This window comes from Hoplias malabaricus, chromosome Y (genome assembly GCF_029633855.1).
Source record: "Hoplias malabaricus isolate fHopMal1 chromosome Y, fHopMal1.hap1, whole genome shotgun sequence".
Lineage (NCBI taxonomy): Eukaryota > Metazoa > Chordata > Actinopteri > Characiformes > Erythrinidae > Hoplias > Hoplias malabaricus.
In genome coordinates this window covers 83,762,351-83,783,899 of record NC_089820.1, presented here as the reverse complement: position 1 = coordinate 83,783,899, position 21,549 = coordinate 83,762,351, and the positions used below count along the sequence as shown (strand labels likewise).

The 21,549-nt window shown below is 44.9% G+C and overlaps 1 protein-coding gene across 1 annotated transcript; it reads right to left on the bottom strand.

The window, feature by feature from the left end:
* Positions 1 to 663: 663 nt before the first annotated feature.
* On the bottom strand, positions 664 to 5,465 carry klf6b (Kruppel like factor 6b). Its single transcript, XM_066657428.1, has 4 exons — positions 5,191 to 5,465; positions 3,076 to 3,610; positions 1,034 to 1,157; positions 664 to 864 (listed from the first exon to the last, which is right to left on the bottom strand). The coding sequence occupies exons 1-4, from the start codon at positions 5,290 to 5,292 to the stop codon at positions 813 to 815; spliced, it is 813 nt and encodes a 270-aa protein (XP_066513525.1). The 5' UTR covers positions 5,293 to 5,465; the 3' UTR covers positions 664 to 812.
* Between the last annotated feature and the right edge of the window lie 16,084 nt (positions 5,466 to 21,549).

The following is a 21,549-nucleotide window of genomic DNA, read 5'->3' as shown; positions in this document are numbered from 1 at the left end:
CTGTGGCGTTAGCGCCCGAGGGAAAGCCACTGCTAGCAAACGTGATTTACAAACATCGGGACATTCTCGGGATTTGTTCTGACGTTTGTCCTGTTGTTGTTTGCTGGGAACAAACTGGATTAGTGTGTTATGGCCGTAAACACGGAGGTGGGTATTAACTAGTCACTTACGCGGTTCCGTGTGCTCCGTCTGCCACTGACTTAAAGGAATCTTTTATGTGCTCAGTTAGTTATTAATGACTTTTTTCCCCATTTCCATTGTGAAGAGTTTGTGAACTGCTTTAGGGCCGTTCACACTTGACTTTGTTATACTCCGAATAATAAGCGCTTTAAGACCTATAGTGCTCAGGGGTTTATGGAGAGTTTATACGCAGGGTTTCAGTAAAGTGCACTCATAACAACAATCGTAGCTGCACAGTAATACAACTATGCCATTCATCCATTCTCACACACACACACACACACACACACACACACACACACACACGCACAATGATATAAAAAAACCTATAGGAGCTTTTCGCAAAACAAGTTTGTTGTTATAAACGGTTGAAATCAAAAACACACATTGCACATTGAATAGCTGCTCTAAATACCTGATCAATTCCCTAACCTGCCGTACTCACGCCCCCCCCCCCCCCCCCTTTCCGAATGTAGGGTCTCCGTTCTGCTCATTGATTGTGTGCCAAAACACCCACCCACACACACTTCCTGCCAAACAGCACAAACAGAAAAGCCACAGTCATTCTTCAACAGAACCACAGATATTCTCTCTAGACAGCTTTCCTCCTCTCCATCCCTCGCTCCTCTCTTTCAGGTGTGTCTCTTCATGTGCAGAGCCAGATGGTCAGAACGAGAGAAGCACCTGTGCGGAGAAAGAGGTATTATTAGCACAGGTGAGGAGACAAATGCACTCAAACTCTCTCTCTCACACACACACATTTATATCACTCATCACTTATTCTGGAACGTTCACGTAATAAACAGAAGCAGCAGTCCCCTTATCCCCAGCCCACCCCCTCACTCACACACACCTGTCACAGTGGCTGCATTTGAAGGGCTTTGCTCCGGTGTGTTTTCTGAAGTGTCGAGTGAGCTCATCACTCCGAGCAAATCGCCACTCGCAGCCGTCCCAAGAACATCTGTATGGCTTCTCACCTGTCCAACACACATATAATCACAAGACTCAACATCTGTACGGCTTCTTATCCCTCAACCAAATACATCAACACGTACATTACTCTGTTCTGTCCCTCAGCGCTCAGGACCCCCACAGAGCAGGTGTGATGTGGTGGTGGATCATTCTCAGCGCTGCAGTGACACTGACGTGGTGGTGGTGTGTTAGTGTGTGTTGTGCTGGTGTAGAGTGGATCAGACACAGCAGTGCTGCTGGAGTTTTTAAACCCTGTGTCCACTCTCTGTCCACTCTGTGAGACTCTCCTCCCTCGTTGGTCCACCTTGTAGATGTAGAGTCAGAGACAGTAGCTCATCTGTCGCTGCACAGTGTGTGTCGCTCGTCCTCTAGTCCTTCATCAGTGACACAGGACGCTGTCGGCTGGATGTTTTTGGTCGGTGGACTGTTCTCCGTCCTGACACTGAGGGGTTAAACTCCAGCAGCACTGCTGTGTCTGATCCACTCTACACCAGCACAACACACACTAACACACCACCACCACGTCAGTGTCACTGCAGCGCTGAGGATGATCCACCACATCACACCTGCTCTGTGGGGGTCCTGAGCGCTGAGGAACAGGGGGAAAGAGGGGTAACAAAGTATGCAGAGTAAAAAATCAACTACAATCTGTAATTGTAGAACTACACACTTCTCTTGTGTGGTCAGTGGAGCTGAGAAAATGGGACGGTCAATGTACAAACAAGGAGGTGGTGAGATATTCAGATCTGTGTATATATGAAGGACTGGTGCCCCCTTCAGGGCGTGTTCCTGCCTTGCACACAGTGATTCCGGGTAGGCTCCGGACCCACCGTGACCCTGAACTGGATAAGTGCTTACAGACAATTAATGAATAATATATTTTGGCATATATATATATATATCTCACACACACACACACACACACACACACAGAGGTCAGCATCATTTCTATATTTACCCTGTTAATTCTCTTGCTTTCTTAAAACATGGGAATACTTTTGTTCTAAAACTGTACACACACATTCATACACTTCCTCACAAACGAGCTCAGACCTTCCTCTTCCTTAGAAACAGAGCTGGAAACACCACAGCTGGTGTGTATCGCCCCCATGGTTCCCAGAGTCTCCCTGCTTCTGCAATGAAATTCTATCTCTCCTCATCAACCACCCCCCACTCACTCCACCCTTCCTCATCTAAACAAAAACAATCAGGAATGAGGTCACTCTGTGAGGAGGCCTCTGCATGCCACTCATTTCTACCTCTCCCCGTGAAAGAGTGCTCAGAGCCGGAGGGCATGAGCGCTGGAGGAGTAACCGAGTGTCCTGCGGCTGTTCCGAAAAGTTGATCTCTTTGATATCAGAAGCTGCGTTGTGTAAGACGTTAAACAACTCGGGGGTTTCTTTAATCCCAGGGCTGGTACTGTTGCTATGGCAACACAGATAATATACAGGTAAGGGAAAGGCATAAAGAACAATATGCGTACACATACGTCCTCAACATACACTCACGTTAACTCGTATCTGTTGTTCAGTTTGGTATCAATGTCGTAAACTTATATATAACTATAAGCGCCAACTGAGACAACTGCATTTTTTAGCTTCTACATCAGCACACGTCTTTATTTGCGTAAGGGGATCCCATGTGGTTTTATTTACACGCTGCATGTTGCGTATTTAATCAAAGAAGTCTGATGGCTGTAAATAAAAAATAAAAAAAAACATTTAATTTAATCAAAATTATGAATTCCAGAGATTTAATCTCAGGGTACGAACTTATTAAAAAAATACACACAAATAACTGAATTAACACTAGCTTTTCCGACTGAATCCCTGTTTTTACACGGCAATAAACCTCGTTTTAACACACGACACACCATCTACGTCTTCCTCACCCATTAACCCCTTCATACACTTCACCTCTCACCTGTGTGTGTGCGCTGGTGTGCTTTCAGATGTGAACTCTTGGTGTACACTTTTCTGCAGCCGTTAAAATGACAGTGGTGAACTCTCCTCCTGCCCTCTGTTGACCCTTCCCCTTTGACCTCTCCTGCCCCTGACTGCTCCTCGTCTGCCTCGGGTCTGGGTGAAAGGGACAGGACAGCCTCCGGGGCGATGTCCATCGCAATTTCAGGAGAGAGGGGCAGCAACGTGTGGGACTTAGCATCTAAGGGTTCGAGGTCAGTCATGATTTGGCCGAGGGGGTGAGAGAGAAGGTCAGCGGATGGAGAGAGCTCTTCCCCACTGTCCGAACCTTCACTGCCCGTATCTGAGCCACAGCCGTGGAGCTCCAGATCCGGTAGGGTGGCTTTACCCTGCTTCTGCCCTGGGACGGAGGATCTCTGCTCCTCACAGCAGCGTATCAGCTGCGTCCAAAGATCTTCTGACCCACACACGGACCTTAGGTCAGCCGGGGACACGTATGGCTCTCTCTGCAAATAGCGCTCTAGCTCCAGGCATGTCTGAGAGAGAGAGAGAGACATGAGAATGTATTGTTATAGAAGATTTCACAGAACTGTCTATTTTAGTTTGGGCTTAAATTTTGCCATTCATTTATATGTGGATTAATATCATAATATTAGTACAATTTTATAGTTTTTTACTGATAAATATGTTCATTTATATATGCATTATTAATGTGGAATTATCAAATACATAGATAAAACTGGCTTAACTCACTCCCTTATACCTACTCACTCACATTTAAGAACTGCTTCACAAGGGGGTGCTATTGTGCCTCAAACGAAGACAACTTGTGCCCTTGTTTCACTAGCAATAAAACATTTTGCATTGGGCATGGTGACCTTAGACACATTAGTGGCTGAATAATGCCTCTACAAATTGTTCTTAGTGAAACTGGTGGTAAAATATAATATACCATAAACACACACACACACACACATACATATATATATAACTCAAACAGATTCTGAGTCGAGTATCTCTAGTTCCTCTCTCTCTCAAACACACACACACACACACACACACACACACACAACCACATCTACCAGCATGTGTTTCCCTTAGTCATGTGGTTTCATGCCCACAGAGGATGCATATTCATTAAAGTCAGCAGTAAATTCAGACAGAATGTGTTTATAAAATTTTGTACAACACCAAACTTCTAAACATCCGCGATTATCAATTTATTGTCAAACTAAATCACATTTTCTAAATTTTCTGAGCACTTTAAGTAAATGCGTTTTATATTTAGACTGTGTGTGAAGAGTGTGGTGTGTTCTCCCTGTGTCTGCGTGGGTTTCCTCCGGGTGACTGTCTGTGAGGAGTGTGGTGTGTTCTCCCTGTGTCTGCGTGGGTTTCCTCCGGGTGACTGTCTGTGAGGAGTGTGGTGTGTTCTCCCTGTGTCTGCGTGGGTTTCCTCCGGGTGACTGTCTGTGAGGAGTGTGGTGTGTTCTCCCTGTGTCTGCGTGGGTTTCCTCCGGGTGACTGTCTGTGAAGAGTGTGGTGTGTTCTCCCTGTGTCTGCGTGGGTTTCCTCCGGGTGACTGTCTGTGAAGAGTGTGGTGTGTTCTCTCTGTGTCTGCGTGGGTTTCCTCCGGGTGACTGTCTGTGAGGACAACACTAAACCTCTAAACATCCGCGGTTATCAATTTATTGTCAAACTAAATCAAATTTTCTAAACTTTTGGAGCACTTTAAGTAAATGCGTTCTATATTTAGGCAATTCTTTGTGTGTAGAATAAAATGTTTTACAATAAAATCGAGCGTATTAGATATCGTTTTGCAAATAATATCGAAAACGTCACTAAATATCGAACCGTTAGAAAATCGTATCGTCTCGGACTTTCCTGCAGAGTTTAGTCAGGAGCACGAGCTGCGTGCGTAACGGTCCCCTGTGTTCTCTCTCTCTCTCTCTCCCTCCCTCTCTCTCTCTCTCTCGCTCACACACACACAAACACTGAACTGTCAGCTGAGGGCTTTTCCTCCTGGACAGTCCTGAACTGTGGGACTAAGTTATATCTGACTAAGTGAAACTCGCCCACATCTTGTTTTGTTTGTAGTTTCCTGACTGCGTTAACCGACCTGCTGCCAGTTTTCCTCCAGCGAGGGCAGCGCGGAGAAGTAGCCAGTGTCGTGGACGGTCTGGAGCTCCTGGAAGATGCTGCACGGAGGAATAACATCCATCTCGAGCTGCGCGTTCGTCAAGTGATCGAAATATCGAAGCCAAAGTGTGAACACACGCTTATTTCCACATAGGAGTCTCGGGTCTGGCTGTAGGTTCGTTGCTGAGGGCGCATATGTTCTTCGGGTCCCGAGCTCGCTCACAGCTGTAATCCTCGCGTGCGCGCGACAAACTTCCCCATTCAAAACTGTTCAAAATGTTTGTTACAAACTCAGCCACGTGATCCAATGACAGGCCCGCTCCGCTCCGACCAATCAGAACTCGCCCAGTAAAGGCCCGCCCACGGCTGCACTTTCCACCAACGGCGCGAGGGCTAGGCGGGTTGACGTGGACGCTGATTGGCTGATGTAAATGGAAGCGCCTCGGCTGCTATTGGTCCGCGAGGACGCTATTTTTGGAGCGGTATATAAACACACCGCGCTTCCTCCGCTCAGCTCGCCGATATTCTGAGTGCGGAGGGAGCGTCACCCTCGTCTGACTGGATTTAGTCCTGAGATAAAACATTTTTTCCGAGAATTTAAGAGTATTTTAAAATAGTTCTAATGAATATTGAGGTCATTTGACAGTGCGAACAGCCCTCTCACTTCTGTGTTTATTTATATGTTTTATTCTTAGTTTTGAGGAGAGTGCTGACACCACAAACCTGAGAAAACACAAAGTAAATAGTCTCTGAAAGTTAAAAACATCCTAAACTTTGTACACATTAAATAAGAGCTAAGAACAGATAGGAGGGTGAAGTTCTGAACACCCCATGTCCTGTGTTGTTGATTTTCTATGTGTAAATATGTTCATTATTTTTCTAGTTTAGTGCCTGGTTTCAGTTTATTTCCTGAGTTTAAAGTTCCCCTCCAGAGTTAAACTGCTAAAAACTCATATCTGTTCATCAAAAGTACATATTTAGAAGATGTTTCCATGAAAATACTATTTCCTCATTCCTTGAATAAAAAATTGAATACATCTAACTCCACACATCTGCCTCCGTTCAACAGGCTTAGATCTAAGAACATGCAATTAGTCCCTGCTTCTATCTCCACCTACCCCTCCACTGAGCTCCTGCTGCTTGAATGAGTTGGATGAGTTTCCTAGGTTTATGATGTAAGAAACCCTAGCTGTCAGAATGACTTTGTTTGGGACATTTTTGAAATAATCCGGGTGACTGTCTGTGAGGAGTGTGGTGTGTTCTCTCTGTGTCTGCGTGGGTTTCTTCCGGGTGACTGTCTGTGAGGAGTGTGGTGTGTTCTCTCTGTGTCTGCGTGGGTTTCCTCCGGGTGACTGACTGTGAGGAGTGTGGTGTGTTCTCTCTGTGTCTGCGTGGGTTTCCTCCGGGTGACTGTCTGTGAGGAGTGTGGTGTGTTCTCTCTGTGTCTGTGTGGGTTTCTTCCGGGTGACTGTCTGTGAGGAGTGTGGTGTGTTCTCTCTGTGTCTGCGTGGGTTTCCTCCGGGTGACTGTCTGTGAGGAGTGTGGTGTGTTCTCTCTGTGTCTGCGTGGGTTTCCTCCGGGTGACTGTCTGTGAGGAGTGTGGTGTGTTCTCTCTGTGTCTGTGTGGGTTTCTTCCGGGTGACTGTCTGTGAGGAGTGTGGTGTGTTCTCTCTGTGTCTGCGTGGGTTTCCTCCGGGTGACTGTCTGTGAGGAGTGTGGTGTGTTCTCTCTGTGTCTGTGTGGGTTTCCTCCGGGTGACTGTCTGTGAGGAGTGTGGTGTGTTCTCTCTGTGTCTGTGTGGGTTTCCTCCGGGTGACTGTCTGTGAGGAGTGTGGTGTGTTCTCTCTGTGTCTGTGTGGGTTTCCTCCGGGTGACTGTCTGTGAGGAGTGTGGTGTGTTCTCTCTGTGTCTGTGTGGGTTTCTTCCGGGTGACTGTCTGTGAGGAGTGTGGTGTGTTCTCTCTGTGTCTGCGTGGGTTTCCTCCGGGTGACTGTCTGTGAGGAGTGTGGTGTGTTCTCTCTGTGTCTGCGTGGGTTTCCTCCGGGTGACTGTCTGTGAGGAGTGTGGTGTGTTCTCCCTGTGTCTGCGTGGGTTTCCTCCGGGTGACTGTCTGTGAGGAGTGTGGTGTGTTCTCTCTGTGTCTGTGTGGGTTTCTTCCGGGTGACTGTCTGTGAGGAGTGTGGTGTGTTCTCTCTGTGTCTGCGTGGGTTTCCTCCGGGTGACTGTCTGTGAGGAGTGTGGTGTGTTCTCTCTGTGTCTGTGTGGGTTTCCTCCGGGTGACTGTCTGTGAGGAGTGTGGTGTGTTCTCTCTGTGTCTGTGTGGGTTTCCTCCGGGTGACTGTCTGTGAGGAGTGTGGTGTGTTCTCTCTGTGTCTGTGTGGGTTTCCTCCGGGTGACTGTCTGTGAGGAGTGTGGTGTGTTCTCTCTGTGTCTGTGTGGGTTTCTTCCGGGTGACTGTCTGTGAGGAGTGTGGTGTGTTCTCTCTGTGTCTGCGTGGGTTTCCTCCGGGTGACTGTCTGTGAGGAGTGTGGTGTGTTCTCTCTGTGTCTGCGTGGGTTTCCTCCGGGTGACTGTCTGTGAGGAGTGTGGTGTGTTCTCCCTGTGTCTGCGTGGGTTTCCTCCGGGTGACTGTCTGTGAGGAGTGTGGTGTGTTCTCTCTGTGTCTGTGTGGGTTTCTTCCGGGTGACTGTCTGTGAGGAGTGTGGTGTGTTCTCTCTGTGTCTGCGTGGGTTTCCTCCGGGTGACTGTCTGTGAGGAGTGTGGTGTGTTCTCTCTGTGTCTGCGTGGGTTTCCTCCGGGTGACTGTCTGTGAGGAGTGTGGTGTGTTCTCTCTGTGTCTGTGTGGGTTTCTTCCGGGTGACTGTCTGTGAGGAGTGTGGTGTGTTCTCTCTGTGTCTGCGTGGGTTTCCTCCGGGTGACTGTCTGTGAGGAGTGTGGTGTGTTCTCTCTGTGTCTGTGTGGGTTTCCTCCGGGTGACTGTCTGTGAGGAGTGTGGTGTGTTCTCCCTGTGTCTGCGTGGGTTTCCTCCGGGTGACTGTCTGTGAGGAGTGTGGTGTGTTCTCCCTGTGTCTGCGTGGGTTTCCTCCGGGTGACTGTCTGTGAGGAGTGTGGTGTGTTCTGTCTGTGTCTGTGTGGGTTTCCTCCGGGTGACTGTCTGTGAGGAGTGTGGTGTGTTCTGTCTGTGTCTGCGTGGGTTTCCTCCGGGTGACTGTCTGTGAGGAGTGTGGTGTGTTCTCCCTGTGTCTGCGTGGGTTTCCTCCGGGCGCTCCTGTGTCCTCCCACGCTTTAAAAACACAGGTTGGTAGGTGGACTGGAGACTCAAATGTGTCTGTAGGTGTGTGTCGCCCTGTGAAGGACTGGCGCCCCCTCCAGGGTGTGTTCCTGCCTCACACCCAGTGATTCCGGTTAGGCTCCGGACCCACCACAACAATGAACCTGATAAATGCTCACAGACAGTGAATGAATAAAGGAATGTATATAGTTTTTCACAAGCATTTCACATTCAGCAAATAAACAGTTATTGTGATTATGAAGAAATTTCACAAACCTCACAAACCAAAAATCATAAAGAATTAGAGTTAAACCATGAGATAATTAGACAAAAATAATTATACAGATGTTGTAAAGTCCGGCAGCTAGGTTCAGATGATCCAGTGTGTGATTTTGACATAGTTTCCATCAGTTAAACTTTCACATCTTTTTCAAATTAATAAAAGTGCATGGTTCACTGGGTTATTATTCGTACTGTACGGTCGCGTTCAGCACAATACACGTTCAAAGGTTACAGCTTGCAAATCAATAACGTAACATGCACTGACAGTAAATTTTTCAGTATCTTTGCTATAAATACACTCCAACACACACACACACACACACACACACACACGAGTGTATTCTCAGGATGGGTGATGACTCATTCTCCCTGTAGTGTTTAGCTGCTGCTGGTTTCTGTAGACTTCTTAGTAAGTGAACACACACACTGCCAGAGGATATAAAATGTACAGCTTTGTTTGAATTAACACAAAAAGTATTATTTTAAAAGAAATTCAGAAAGATAAAACAAGGGCTTTAGGTAGGAACGATGTTTCTGTAACTGTTACACACACATCCACACATGGAAAAGCTTCACTTCAGTCTCCTGTAACCCTGCTCTACGGAGTGGTTCTCAGGCTAACGGCTTCGTTTTAAAGTGTCCTTGAGTTCAATCCTAAAACCTGTTCATTTCAACAGCACCTTCTTAAAAACTCACTGTAGATGGCCATTGAAAACCTCGGTAAAGCTGTGAGTGCCATCGGGTTTGTCATTACGCCCTTTCTATGTTCCTTTTATACTGTGTGTATATGTGTGTGCGTGCGTGTGAACGCGCATGTGTCTGCGTGTGTGTGCGTGTGAATAGTTTCAGAGGAATGTAGCCATGTCTGTGATTGGTTGCGTCTAATTTGTTCCATGAGTAGAAAGCCAGGCTCTGATTGGCCACAAGGAAAAACAACAGGGAGTTTGGCAGCCCCAGCTTTGCAGACCACATTATGTAACACACACACACACACACACACACACACACATGTATATACTTGCAAAGACACTAGCGGTAGTATTCACATGCCACAACTTGACCAAGAGATGTTTAGTCTATTGTTGAGACTTTGAAACTCTGTGTGTGTGTGGAGTGTGTGTTATGTGCTGTTTGTTTGTGTGGGTTTGTGCTTGTGTATAGAACTCTGACAGCAGAATGCAGTAAAAGACATCTGAAAGTAAAAATGGTATCATGACTATGACTAAATTGTTAAAAAAATGTAAACAGTACAGTATCTGACTATGAGGTCCTCTATCATTAGAATAAACCTATGAATAAATAAACAAAAAGGGGCCTTTTGTGTGTGTGTGTGTGGGTGAAAGAGAGGGAGAGTGGTTTTGTGTGTTCTCTCTGTGTCTGCGTGGGTTTCCTCCGGGTGACTGTCTGTGAGGAGTGTGTTGTGTTCTCTCTGTGTCTGCGTGGGTTTCCTCCGGGTGACTGTCAGTGAGGAGTGTGATGTGTTCTCCCCGTGTCTGCGTGGGTTTCCTCCGGGTGACTGTCTGTGAGGAGCGTGGTGTGTTCTCTCTGTGTCTGCGTGGGTTTCCTCCGGGTGACTGTCTGTGAGGAGCGTGGTGTGTTCTCCCTGTGTCTGCGTGGGTTTCCTCCGGGTGACTGTCTGTGAGGAGCGTGGTGTGTTCTCCCTGTGTCTGCGTGGGTTTCCTCCGGGTGACTGTCTGTGAGGAGTGTGTTGTGTTCTCCCTGTGTCTGCGTGGGTTTCCTCCGGGTGACTGTCTGTGAGGAGCGTGGTGTGTTCTCTCTGTGTCTGCGTGGGTTTCCTCCGGGTGACTGTCAGTGAGGAGTGTGATGTGTTCTCTCTGTGTCTGCATGGGTTTCCTCCGGGTGACTGTCTGTGAGGAGTGTGGTGTGTTCTCTCTGTGTCTGCGTGGGTTTCCTCCGGGTGACTGTCAGTGAGGAGTGTGATGTGTTCTCCCCGTGTCTGTGTGGGTTTCCTCCGGGTGACTGTCTGTGAGGAGTGTGGTGTGTTCTCCCTGTGTCTGCGTGGGTTTCCTCCGGGTGACTGTCTGTGAGGAGCGTGGTGTGTTCTCTCTGTGTCTGCGTGGGTTTCCTCCGGGTGACTGTCAGTGAGGAGTGTGATGTGTTCTCTCTGTGTCTGCATGGGTTTCCTCCGGGTGACTGTCTGTGAGGAGTGTGGTGTGTTCTCTCTGTGTCTGCGTGGGTTTCCTCCGGGTGACTGTCAGTGAGGAGTGTGATGTGTTCTCCCCGTGTCTGTGTGGGTTTCCTCCGGGTGACTGTCTGTGAGGAGTGTGGTGTGTTCTCCCCGTGTCTGCGTGGGTTTCCTCCGGGTGACTGTCTGTGAGGAGTGTGGTGTGTTCTCTCTGTGTCTGCGTGGGTTTCCTCCGGGTGACTGTCTGTGAGGAGTGTGGTGTGTTCTCCCTGTGTCTGCGTGGGTTTCCTCCGGGTGACTGTCTGTGAGGAGTGTGGTGTGTTCTCCCTGTGTCTGCGTGGGTTTCCTCCGGGTGACTGTCTGTGAGGAGTGTGGTGTGTTCTCCCTGTGTCTGCGTGGGTTTCCTCCGGGTGACTACATAGACATGTTTGAACTGCTGAATCAAGCTATTAAACAGCAGTCTTTAGGTGTTTTGCTTCTGGGACTCTTCCAAAAATTAATTTTTACTGCACTGTACTGAAATAATTCACACAGTGCAGCTTCTGCAGTGCTGAGCCAAGACATTGGCTCTTTCCCCCCTATTACAGCTCAGAGAAACATGATTTTGAGGCAGTCATTTTAAGGTAAATATATCATGTAGTGTTACGTTAAGGTGCATACGTTTCTGACAGGTATTCATGCCCCTCATTAACAACAGAATGGATCTCTCCAGAGCAGCTGCACATGAGCTACAGGTCTTTGTGCTCATTGTCAAGTATCAGCTAGATGGATATATAGCCCTCACCTTTGCACCTCGGAGACGAGCTGGACTGGCTTCTATGATCCAGAACTAATCATTCAGTTTCTCTGCCTGACCTCACTTAACAAATCCTCACAGCCGCGCTGCATGTAGCGTAAAGCCTTCACTGAAGTGTACAGGCAGTTACTAAAGGGGAGAGGGAACAGGCTGCTGATTAATCGTCCTGAATCCATTTAAAATGGCATGGTTAAGAAGCCAGGGACAAGTTATTTTGTCTTCCTTGACACCAAAAGCATGCTGAGGTGTCTGGTAGGTGAAAGTATACATCTCTCTATCTATCTGTCTCTCTCTATCTCTCTATCTATCTGTCTCACTCACTCATGGCTCAAGTGGTATTTGAAGAGAGGCACATTCCCTGTTTCAGACGTTCTAAAGGCATTTCTGACTCACAGACGGAGGGAATGAATAATTTCATTTAATCACACACTTCATTTTTTCCTTTACCTCTGAATAACACACACAGTCTACTCCTACACTGATTTCTTTTCCTGCAGTGTGTGTGTGTGTGTGTGTGTGTGTGTGTGTGCAAGAGTAGCAAGTGTATCTCTCTTGGCTCTATCTCAATCTGACTATGAAATAATCCCTTAAACATGTCTCTAAAATGAGATGAAAGTATTATTTGAACTAAAAAACTTCACGTTTGGGTTGAAGTGACTGAGGCAGGAAAACACCCATTGACCAGGAGTGTGTATAAAGCCTAGTGCAACGAAGCTAACTCAAATCCCAGAAATCTTATTCAAACCTTATGACTCTGCTGCTCATCGGCCACTTAAAATGGTTCTGAAGGCAGCGCTGCCTCGGAGGAAGAAATAATTTAATTGGTTACCAACCAACAGGCGGGGGATGCACAGGGGTTAGACAGTGAAAGTCAAACACCTGTCATTGTAGTGTGGGAGGTGTCATGGCTAAATTGGAGCAGCCTGGTGGACAATCTTCATTAACTCCACACTGCACCAGTAAGACCATGTGCGTCCAATGGTTCAAACACTGTGTCCTGAAGGCGGTGCCGTGTATCAGGACGACAATGCACCAATACACACAGCAAGACTGGTGAAAGACTGGTTTGATGAACATGAAAGTGAAGTTGAACATCTCCCACGGCCTGCACAGTCACCAGATCTAAATATTATTGAGACACTTTGGGGTGTTTTGGAGGAGCGAGTCAGGAAACGTTTTCCTCCACCAGCATCACGTAGAGACCTGGCCACTATCCTGCAAGAAGAATGGCTTCAAATCCCTCTGACCACTGTGCAGGACTTGTGTATGTCATTCCCAAGACGAACTGACGCTGTATCGGCTGCAAAAGGAGGCCCTACACCATACTAATAAATTACTGTGCTCTAAAACCCCTGTACGTGATTGATTAACAAACACTGGGCAGACATTTTCAAACACCCTGCAACCAGTACAACCAGTAAAGCTCCCCTGTATAAGCTCCATTATAAAATGGTTTATAAATGGTTTAAAATTAGGATGGTGTAACGTGTTGCCTCCGTTGCCTGGAACCACATACATTTGTTCTTCCTCTAAGGCAGCACCGCCTTCAGAACCATTTTGAGTAATGAGTTCCTAGCCTTCTTTATTGTTCAGAGTTTCTTGCCTCTGAGCCCTTCGTCTATTAGCACAGTCTTTATTATGACAACAGTGTGAGCGAGTGACTAGATACAGTTCCCCTTAGGACTCTGGACGCCTGCAACATTGAGACATGCTCTAAAGGATTACAACGTGCCTTACAATGAGACACAGCCTAAATTTCTCCTGAGCTATTTCTGCTTTCTAAACGTTTCTCTCTTCTGGAGGGCCCTGGTATTGCAGAGTTTAGAGAACATACAATGGCTGTGTTAGTCATCTGCTCTAGAGAATGTGTGCATTCGAACAGGAACACTCCTCGTACAGCTGACACACCAAGCCAAAAACATGAATCAGTTCTGTACAGTTTCCCAACAGTCCAGAGACCATACCAACTACATACAGACCTTAAGAGTCTATTTGCCCTTGTTGAGTAAAGAAAATAGCTATAAATGTTTAATTAAAGGCAATACAGTGTAGAACACAATTTCTATGCCATCTAAGGAGATTCCAGAGGAGGATTCCGTGGATTTGCATGCATGCCGGAAGTGCAGCACTGATGCAAATTGCTGTGTAACAGAGCTGCATTTATGTGGTTAAATATAAATGTGGGTGAAACCTACCGGTACATTGAGTATCAGATGCTTGAAATAGCACAGTAAATAGGTTCTATTTGACAGACCAGTAGCTTCATTGATTCAGTAAACCTTCCCTAACTTCCCGCAGAACTGACTTTACACAAACACATTAGATTTCAGATAGAACCACATTTTCCAGTGCTCTGAAATCCCGACTGTAATTTATAGTCATTATTTCATCCCCTCACAGCTCATGTAATCTCCACTATCTCCATGTATTAACTTTAATAAGCCCCTCACAGATGTGCGAGTTACTAATGCCGTTGATAAAATTATACCCAGACATTGTCCTTTGGGCTTAACGCTGCCAACAATACGGAGGACATTTGCTTATTTGGCCACAAGAACTCAATGCCCACCACTTCCTTAAACATAAAATCTGTTGTCTCATCAAACTACAACACCACTTCCACTGTGCATCAATATATTTCAGAATTCATCTTATTTCTGGACGTGGTTATCGTGGTTTTGTTTTGTGGATCCAGTAAGTATTTTACAAGAATTCTAATCCTAAACTTACCCTGTCCACACTTTTCAGAACAGCCAGGTTAGTGGATAAGGCACTTATCTCTGTTGTTTTCATTTAAAATCAGGTCACAGTGGAATTGAAATGCTTATGGATTTCAGCTACTGTCTCAACTCCTTTGGGGCCAGTGTTATTACAGTTTTCAGTTGTAGCCTTTTGTAGACGCTCTCATTGGTTTGCCTGTGAGTTAGAGAGCACGCATGCGCGGACACAGTGGCGTTCCTGGTTGTTCCGCACACAAATTTATTTATAGTAATTTATAGTCAAATTACCAGCCGGAGGGCAAGGGAGCGTGAGGCAAATGAGATGCTGCCAAATGTTGTTGTGAACTGAGTGAAGCGCACTAACTTGTCACTTTGACATAACATTTTATTTTTTTGGTCACCTCATGTAACGAAACCACCTGTAACCTCCGGAATTCAGTTCCATGTAATAGTGCACTGTATAGTGAGTAATATACTGTGTAATATAATATGTACTATGGTACTCAGAGGCTCTGATACAACTAGAAGGCGATAAAAAAATGTTGTAATTTTCCCTTTTGGTGGGGCATCGTCCAATCGCTGTCCACGTTTCACAAATCAAGTCAGTTTAAGGGGTCATTTAGCTTTGAAAATACTGGTGTTAATTTGAACTGACATGAGGATTTATTTATGCGATTGTCCTGCACTGAGACTGGGACGGGAATTAGTTTTTATTTATTTATTTATTTATTTAGAGCGCCAAGTTTAAATGATTTTCAGGTCTGATTTGTGTTCTTAAGATGGACATTACTGAATACAACTATTGTTTTAAATATACCACATCACTAACAGAAGCAGGCCTTGTTTTTTCTTATTATAGTGTCTTTGTACTACACACACACACACACACACACACACACACAAGCACATCTGGTCTCTCTTGTCTGTCTCCCTGCAGGACAAATTCCTCACAGTGTAAAAGCTCTGGGGTGTGGACTGTGTGACTGTGTGTGTGTGTGTGTGTGTGTGACTGAGTAACACACATTTCAGAATGCGAGGTACAGTAAAAGAGAGAGAGTATATATCCCCTTCTGGCTTTTCAACGTTTTTAACAGTGCTCTCTTCCTCAGATCTATATAATATAATAATAACTGGATAAACTCACACCAGACCCTTCAATCAACTTCTAACTGGTTCTTCTCAAAACCAAACAATTGTAATTTCAAATGAAAATGAGATTCTCCTACTTTTTTAATCATGATGACAAACATCAAAGAGATCGGAGATTACACATCCTCACTTTGGAATTCCATTTAATTTCCGGTCTACGGTGTTCCGAAGGAAATAACAGAATATTGAAGTTGCCATGGTGACTTATTGGAAAATGTGACTGGAATACTTGTGGATGAATTTGCACCACACACACACACACACACACACACACACACACACACTCACATTTAATCGATCTGTAAACACATAGATGTGTGTAAATAACTGCTCAAATGTGCTTTTTAAATCACACCACAAAAGAAACTATAACAGAAGGAGCACAGACATGAAACAGAACAAAAGTCTGGACTGTGATTGATCCCAAAACTCAAAAACAAGGGTTAAACTACAACAATGTGAAGTGCATCTTTCTCGTCCGTTCAACCGCACTGAAAAAAAGATTTAAAGTAAATCCACCCTGAGAGGCTTTTTAGGAAAAGGTCAGTGTTAGTAATGAGTTTAGATATCGGTGACTGTAATTATAGTAAAATAATATATAAACAAACACGGTATGTGAATTGTCACTGAGCCAGGGGATAATGGATTACCACCTTAACACCCTTCAACCTGCCCTTCAGCCACAGGTGTGTGAGTGTGTGTGTGTGTGTGTGTGTGTGTGTGTGTGTGTGTGTGTGTGTGTGTGATTCCAGGTTGGCTTGAGAATGCTCAGATTTGTAATGGCATCTCTCCAAGTGTAGCATGTTTGTGTCGGCAGAAGCGTCATGGGATAAACTTCCACTGACAACTAAGACAAGCAGGGACCAGTAGAAATATGCAGAGGTTAAAGTTGCATATGCAGTACCAGTCAGAAGTTTGGACACACCCACTCAGGGAGGGTTTCCTTTGTTTTTGGGCTGTTTTCCACATGTTGTGAATGCACAGCACCAGTCAAAAGTTTCAAATCTTCTCATTCTGTAGTTTTTCTGTTTTTTATTATTTTCTCTGTTGTAAATGAATGTGGAAGACATTAAAACTATGAAGGAACACATGGAATTATGTAGTAAACAGAGAAGTGTTAAACAAAGCAGAATATGTTTTATACTTTAGACTCTTCACAGTAGCCCCCTGTTGCTTTGATGACAGCTTCACACACAGAGTTAATCTGTAGAAGCGCTCTCTTCTGAATGTGTCTGAGACTGTAACTGGGGTTGTGCAGAGGTAAGGTCTGGTACACTGTTCTATAAGGTGAACAGCCCTCTTCCACCAATCAGTAATGAGAAGGTGTGTCCAAACCTTTGGCAATGTACATTCACATAAACCCAGAGCAAGTGTCTTTATGTTACATCTCCAGATATTACACTTTCACCTGCAGCTGAGAGCCTATAACCTTCAGTGTTTTATTTGTCCCTGATGTTCACTTATTAAGGCTTTGTGATATTACGTCCTCAAAAGAGGCATGGGGAGAACACATCACACTCGTCACAAACAGACAGTCACCCGGAGGAAACCCACGCAGACACAGAGAGAACACACCACACTCCTCACAGACAGTCACCCGGAGGAAACCCACGCAGACACAGAGAGAACACACCACACTCCTCACAGACAGTCACCCGGCGGAAACCCACGCAGACACAGGGAGAACACACCACACTCCTCACAGACAGTCACCCGGAGGAAACCCACGCAGACACAGGGAGAACACACCACACTCCTCACAGACAGTCACCCGGAGCGGGACTCGAACCCACAACCTCCAGGACCCTGGAGCTGTGACAGAGACACTACCTGCTGCACTACCGTGCCGCCCTTGGTTTTACTGTAATGCAAACAAACAAATAAATAATCTTGAGGAATTAAATGAAATTGCATGGCCTACATGTAGACCATGTTTCAATGAATGTTGTCAACTACAGCTTTCTTACGCCTGTGATGATGGTATTTAACATGTGTTGCTGAATTTCAGAGAACATTCAGGTACAAGACCAAGTTCTTAACCTTCTCACAGTAAGAATCTCAAGAGTGTTATGTAATTTCCTTCACATGGATGATGTATGCCTCTGTTTTTAAGGAACTTAACCTTTCCACTTCCTGACAGGCATTACAGCAGGAACACGATGTCATATCCTGTTGCAGAGAGCACAATAAGCTACATGTGTCAATTTAGAGAGAATTAATTTGGCACTTAGAATATAGAATTTAAGGAGTGAATCACTGGGTGCAAGGTGGGAACACATCCTGGAGGGGGCGCCAGTCCGTCACAGGGCGACACACACTCACACATTCACTTACACCTTAACGCTGCATTAATATATGTCTGTAAGTATAAGGCCTACATCAACAACTGAACCTCAGATCATATCTCAAACATCGTAGGTTGGTAGGACACAGGATGTATAAGGTCCTCTAGTTTACCCCTATTCTGAGATAACACCTCACTTTACTGATTAGCTGTAATCTCCATATTGTTTCTGCAGCTAAAGAGAAATTCCACAGATTTCTCAAATATTTCTCATCATTCTCTAAATAAAACCCTGATTTCACAGTTGTTTACACGACGTGACAGGGGCATTCACTGCCACATTCACTAAAAGCTACATTTGGTCTCTCCCTCTAGAAAGTGGACCTCCCTGGTTTAGGTCCATTTCTCTTCTAAGCAGCAAAAATTCAGAACTATCTCAGGCCCCAAAATTAGCCGCGAAACCAAAGTTTGCTTCTAAATAAAAAGAAAATGGGATTTTTATAACGGCTGTGGAAACAACCTTTCCAAGACCATAATTCATACACCATTATATAATATGTTTAATTATACATTTTTATTTAATTCCATAGCTTCCATTATATCATTCTATTTTTGTATTAAATTCTAATTGTTTTAATAAAGTGCTGATTAATTGTTGATCCTACCGAGAAACTCTTTCTTAACTTCTCCTAATTTAGTCTCAAGTTGCATGAGGGTGGAAGTCACAAGAGCACAGTTGCGCATTCATTGCAGCAGAGATGTTTGTTAACGTATGGCAGTACGGACTGTGTGACTTACACATGTTTTATATATATCCTTATGTAGAAATACAAAGTAGGAACAGACGTGCAATGATGGAAAGATAATAAATGTGTGATGTAAAGTAATAGTAAAAGTGACTGCAACTGTAATCACATGTTTCTATATTCATTTTAACCACTCTCCATAGTCTTCAGGCTGTTCCTGTGGTCTATTGCTAATGCACCTAGTACTTTTTCATTTCATTTGTAGTGACGTATTCCTTAAGGAGGTGCTGTAGAGGAAATAAAACACAGATTTATTTCAGTAGTTGGTTTCTGTTAGTGTTATTCGTGGTGAAAATATTATAGACACAAGTTTTTTTTTTTTGTATCATTATTATATGCTGCAAAAAGAATTACTTCTGAGGGGTTCCCACCCACAATTTGTAGCTCTGTTAAATTTAATTTAGAGCAATAACACTTATTAAATTAATTTGATAATAGTTATACAACTAATGGGGAATCGTTCTAGAGGGGAAAAATCAATTTTGTTTATGGTGTGCCATAAGGCTTAATGTTAGGGTCTCTGCTATTCGATTCTATATGTAGATAAAATAAACAGGAAGCATTACAGTCCCTGCTCTAATCCACAACAACCGCTGTGTCATCTGCTCAGAGAATGCATTCTGACCTGTACAAATAGATTAAGCCCAAGTATGACTGAACAAGTCAGACACCACTAGACACAAGGGACAGGTTCATTGTTGGCTTTGTCGGTGAGCATTAAACCATTAAATCTGTTGTGAGCAGATACTGGAAGTCAGTGAAGGGAACACAGCAAACAGAGCCATATTAATGAATTCCGAAAGAACGAAGCGCAGGTGTGCTGCCGTGTTCTGGATCAGTTTCAGAGGCCTGTTGGTCCACAGATGAAGACTAGTGAGGAAGGGCTTACGGTTGTCAGGTGGCAACAAGTAACCGACAAAAAATAGACTGAAGTTTTAGAGGAGAATCCTGAACGATTCAGACAGTGGAGAGCGACACCTGGTCTTTCACAGTTATACCAAGGCTTCGTGCAACTTCAAATGGAGTGATCAGAGAGTTCTTAATTCGTGGCATCAATTTCCATAACTACAGACGTTTACATTCCTTCTGAATCTGTGGGACAAGCTTTAGAGCATTAAGTCGTACTATTTTCCCAGGAACATTGCATCACTACATCATGAGCAGATAAGCCTCACAAAGTCAGTAAAGTCAGGAGGTGATTCAAGGCTTTCTGTAGTAGCTGCAGGGCAGGGTGTCACCCAGGTGAAGACTTTTAGGTTGGACAGATTTATGGGAAACACCAGGTGAGATTACACAACAAAAATTATTACCATGATCTTTCATACATTTATAAATATCATTATTAATTACTACACATTACAACACCGGGCTGTTTTTGGAGCAATGTGTTCGTAGGCTACAGTTTCCATATAAGGCTGAACAGAAGGTTCTCTATCTGACAGCGGTTGTAGGAACGTGGGGCTGATACCTGCTCCGCCGTGGCCCTGTGGGGGCTCTGACCACTGAAGAGCAGGGTGACATGGGGCTAACAGTGGGTAAGAACTACAAGGTGCACCTGTATGGTCAGTGGCGCTGAGAAAATGGACACCGATTGGAGGAGGTGGTTTTAATGTTAGAATAATTCAAGTACTTCAATTCTTTCTCCAATGTGTTTAACTCAGCGAATAAATAAAGCCACTCTGGATGCGTGTGTGTGCCAAACGCCGTAAATGGAAACCGAAATGGCCTCTCTACACCTGTAGCATAAGTTGTGCAATTCACAGGCTCTCTTTAAAACGTCAAGTGACATTCTTTATGTGCGTCTGTGATTGAGTATTCCCTCGGGGCTAAACCTGTCGAGCTCAGGCACACACACACACACACACACACACACAGAGTTAGGGCTCAGGTATTTTAGGAAAGTTACCTGGTGGGAAAAGAATGTTGTAAAGGTAGACTGGACTTTTTTGGAAGACTCTGAACAGATTATTTTATTTATTTATTTTTTTAAAGTGACACCTCCGGAGAGACACGGAGGAGTACAACAAATCGAGTCTGTCTAGTGTGTGTGTGTGTGTGTGTGTGTGTGTGTGTGTGAGAGAGAGAGAGAGAGAGAGAGAGAGAGAGAGAGAAGAGAGAGAGAGAGACTTATTTTGCTTTCTGCACATGCCATGTCTGTTTTACTATCTCTGGCATGTGGTTAATTATAGAGTCTGCTCTAAAATTCTTGGCACCCTTGACAAAGATGGGTGAAAACAAGGTCATGAAATAAAGTATATGACAGAAATATCAATTTTATTGAAGCAAAGTTTATATATAAACGAACTGTAGGGAACCTGCCAGGAAGCAGACACAAGAGAATTTTCCCCCAATGCACCATCTTCCATCAATCGTCCCCAAGTGTGTGTGTGTGTGTGTGAGTGAGACTGTGAGCGTGTGATGCCCTTTAGTGCACCCTGTGTAGATGCACAGTTAATGTGATCAGGATGAAGTGGTTAAAGAAGCTGGATGACAGAATTAATGATATGAGAGAATACCTCCTTGTTTCTACATTGGACCCCCGTAGTACCACCATAGACATTTGGGTGGTGGATCAGCACTGCAGGGACACAGACGTGGTGGTGGTGGTGTGGACCAGTGAGTGGGCACTGCTGTGTCTGAGCCACTAAAACCAATGCAAAACATTGCAACACACCACCACCATGTGAGTGTCACTGCAGCGCTGAGGATGATCCACCAGTGAAATCATACCTGCTCCTGAGCGCTAAAAACAAGTTTGGGGGGATTACAGTCTGTAACTGTGGAACTACACGGGGTTCCTGTCGGGTCAGTGCAGCTGAGAGAGTGTGCAGTGAATGTAGTGGCCGTTCAGTGTAGTTCTATCAAGTTTCTATCATGTTTTACCA

Coding starts and splice junctions, on each gene's coding strand:
- klf6b (XM_066657428.1), bottom strand. CDS start 5,292: ATGGATGTTATTCCTCCGTGCAGCATCTTCCAGGAGCTCCAGACCGTC. Junction 3,611..5,190: donor TGGAGGAAAACTGGCAGCAG/GTCGGTTAACGC, acceptor TCTCTCTCTCAG/ACATGCCTGGAGCTAGAGCG. Junction 1,158..3,075: donor ACACCAGCGCACACACACAG/GTGAGAGGTGAA, acceptor TGTGTTGGACAG/GTGAGAAGCCATACAGATGT.